Source organism: Austrofundulus limnaeus, unplaced genomic scaffold (assembly GCF_001266775.1).
Source record: "Austrofundulus limnaeus strain Quisiro unplaced genomic scaffold, Austrofundulus_limnaeus-1.0 Scaffold24, whole genome shotgun sequence".
NCBI lineage: Eukaryota > Metazoa > Chordata > Actinopteri > Cyprinodontiformes > Rivulidae > Austrofundulus > Austrofundulus limnaeus.
Window position 1 is genome coordinate 1,596,063 of NW_013952426.1, and position 2,125 is coordinate 1,598,187.

Here is a 2,125-nt window from a genome sequence, read left to right on the forward strand (position 1 = left end):
AATAAATACAGGAAATTATATTTTTTTCTGGTAGTTTTTCCACAAGAAGAAAATTTTTGTTTTATGGAAAAATGGGCTATTTTTTGTTGAAAAACTACCAGGAAAATGTATTTTCTTCATAATATACATTTATTTGATCTGATAATGTTTTAAACTACTTTATTCAAGTTTTTTTTTATTTCTGCTGTACAGTCCACAAAATGTGATTTTTGGAACCCAGTCATGTCAGTGTAAGTATGTGTTTTAATGTTGGGTTTATGAGCTGTTTGTACAATGTCAAAAATGTCTTAACCCAGTAAAACTRGTAAGTCTTAGATGTCCCAGCTTTTCACCAGCCTTGAACGCAGAATTACATGTGTCACTCTGCAGTGGTAAGAAAGTCTCGTTCAAAAGCGAGCTGATCCCATGYTCGTGTGTGTGACTCTTATTGTGCACACTTGAGTCATGTTGAGACTAATTTATCTCCATAGACAACTGCTCTATGACAGAGTAACTTGAAGTTTCCAGCAAGTACAATACACAGTAGTAACCAATTATCACAGAACGACATTGTCATTAGAAACATTAAAACTGTAAATATATATACACATATTTCAGCTCAGCTTACACTTGAGCTGAAGTCAGAAAAATAAAATTAAAGTTTAACCTGGTTGCTTCTGTTTCTGTCAGCTTGTCTGTGCAATCATTAGTTAGAAACACAAAAAAACGAAGAGATCTGTTTTTAACTTTGATTTCAACAGGGACCAAAAAAGGCTTTCAGACAGCTTTTAAACTGTCTTTGAATGCGTCTACCGTACTGCTCTTTATATCTCTAACTGTGCCTCTAACATACCCACACTGTCACGCTGAGATCTGCTTTCCTAATAGCAGACTTTGTGCAGGCTTTACATGTCAAACGTCTATACAGATCRTAACTGATGGCCACTGACAGAGAAGCGCTTGACTTCAGCAAGTGACACTAACTCTTGAAATTAGAGTTGGAGAAGTGTGCAGGCATTCAAACAGCAGTGTGAACAAGGCCCCAAAACTGGGTTATTTAGAGTGGACAGTGAAAGACGCGGCATGATGTATGCCTCATACTAAAGTCCAGATTCAGCCATCTATTAGTGCACCCGAGTGTCAAATCATAACAGATTGTAAATACTTAACTTTAGCTTTTCTTTTTCAGTTTACCATTAAAGTAGTCAGTAGAACAAACTAATTTAGGTTAGGTGTAAGACTTAAATACTAGGGTAGTCAGGTTTATTTTGGTGAATCTGGCCCTCAGTACAGTYTGCCGACAAAAAAAGGGAGCAGGGCAAAGAGCTTCATCAACAAGCTAAAACAGATTCAAAATACAAATGTTGTTTTCCTTACCTTGGGTCCTTTTGGATGCTGTCTACTGAGGGAGATCGACCCAGAGCAGCTTCAGGTGGAAGGGCAGGGCCCGACTTGCTGTAAGGTGACTCAGTTGATGGGCAGAACTGCAGAGTGCGGTACGGGTTGGCGTAGTCAGCGGCCCCACCTCCTGTAGCAAAGCTGCCTCTCTGAAAGGTGGCGGTGGCGCTCTGACTTCCCGTTCGCTGCAAGGGGATTGGATCAACACTGGGGGAGGATGGGGCTAGAGGAGTGTAAGGATACAACAGATAGTTGAGGACTTCTTGGTACAGTTGGTTCACCACTAGGGGTTTGAATAGTAACGTATGAAGGGGATGAGTAGTGAAGGGAGACAAAACAAATCACAACCAAACACAAACCCAACCCAAGGACACAAATGTAGAAGCAGGAGTARCAGAGAAGCAACAACATGGCACCAGTGGACAAAAAGGGAAAAAAATAAGTCAAAATAAAGAATAATGAAAATAAAAAAAAACAAGTCATAAAAACGAACTCATAAAACATTGCAAAGACAGCTTTACCAGAAAAGTCTGCAAAACTATTTAAAACACACAGAAGAATACTTTTTTTCTTTTGAAAAAAAAATATTCACATTTAACAGAAAAACTATGATGGAGTATTAGGGGCGGACTACAAGATTATTATTATTTTTATTACGAGGATGAAGTTATAATACTACATGAAAAAAAGTTGTACGACAATTACAAGAATAAGTCATATTACAAAAACAAGGTCATATTATTAAAAC

At 38.0% G+C, this 2,125-nt stretch overlaps 1 protein-coding gene across 1 annotated transcript in view; it reads right to left on the reverse strand.

The window, feature by feature from the left end:
* The window catches only part of LOC106514929 (catenin delta-2), a gene marked incomplete at its 3' end in the record, with an annotated part of 142,632 nt that overhangs the window by 1,849 nt on the left and 138,658 nt on the right, over window positions 1-2,125 (reverse strand). Inside the window, 1 exon segment of the mRNA XM_014004468.1 lies at window positions 1,357-1,660. Coding sequence (XP_013859922.1) covers window positions 1,357-1,660 — 304 coding nt within the window.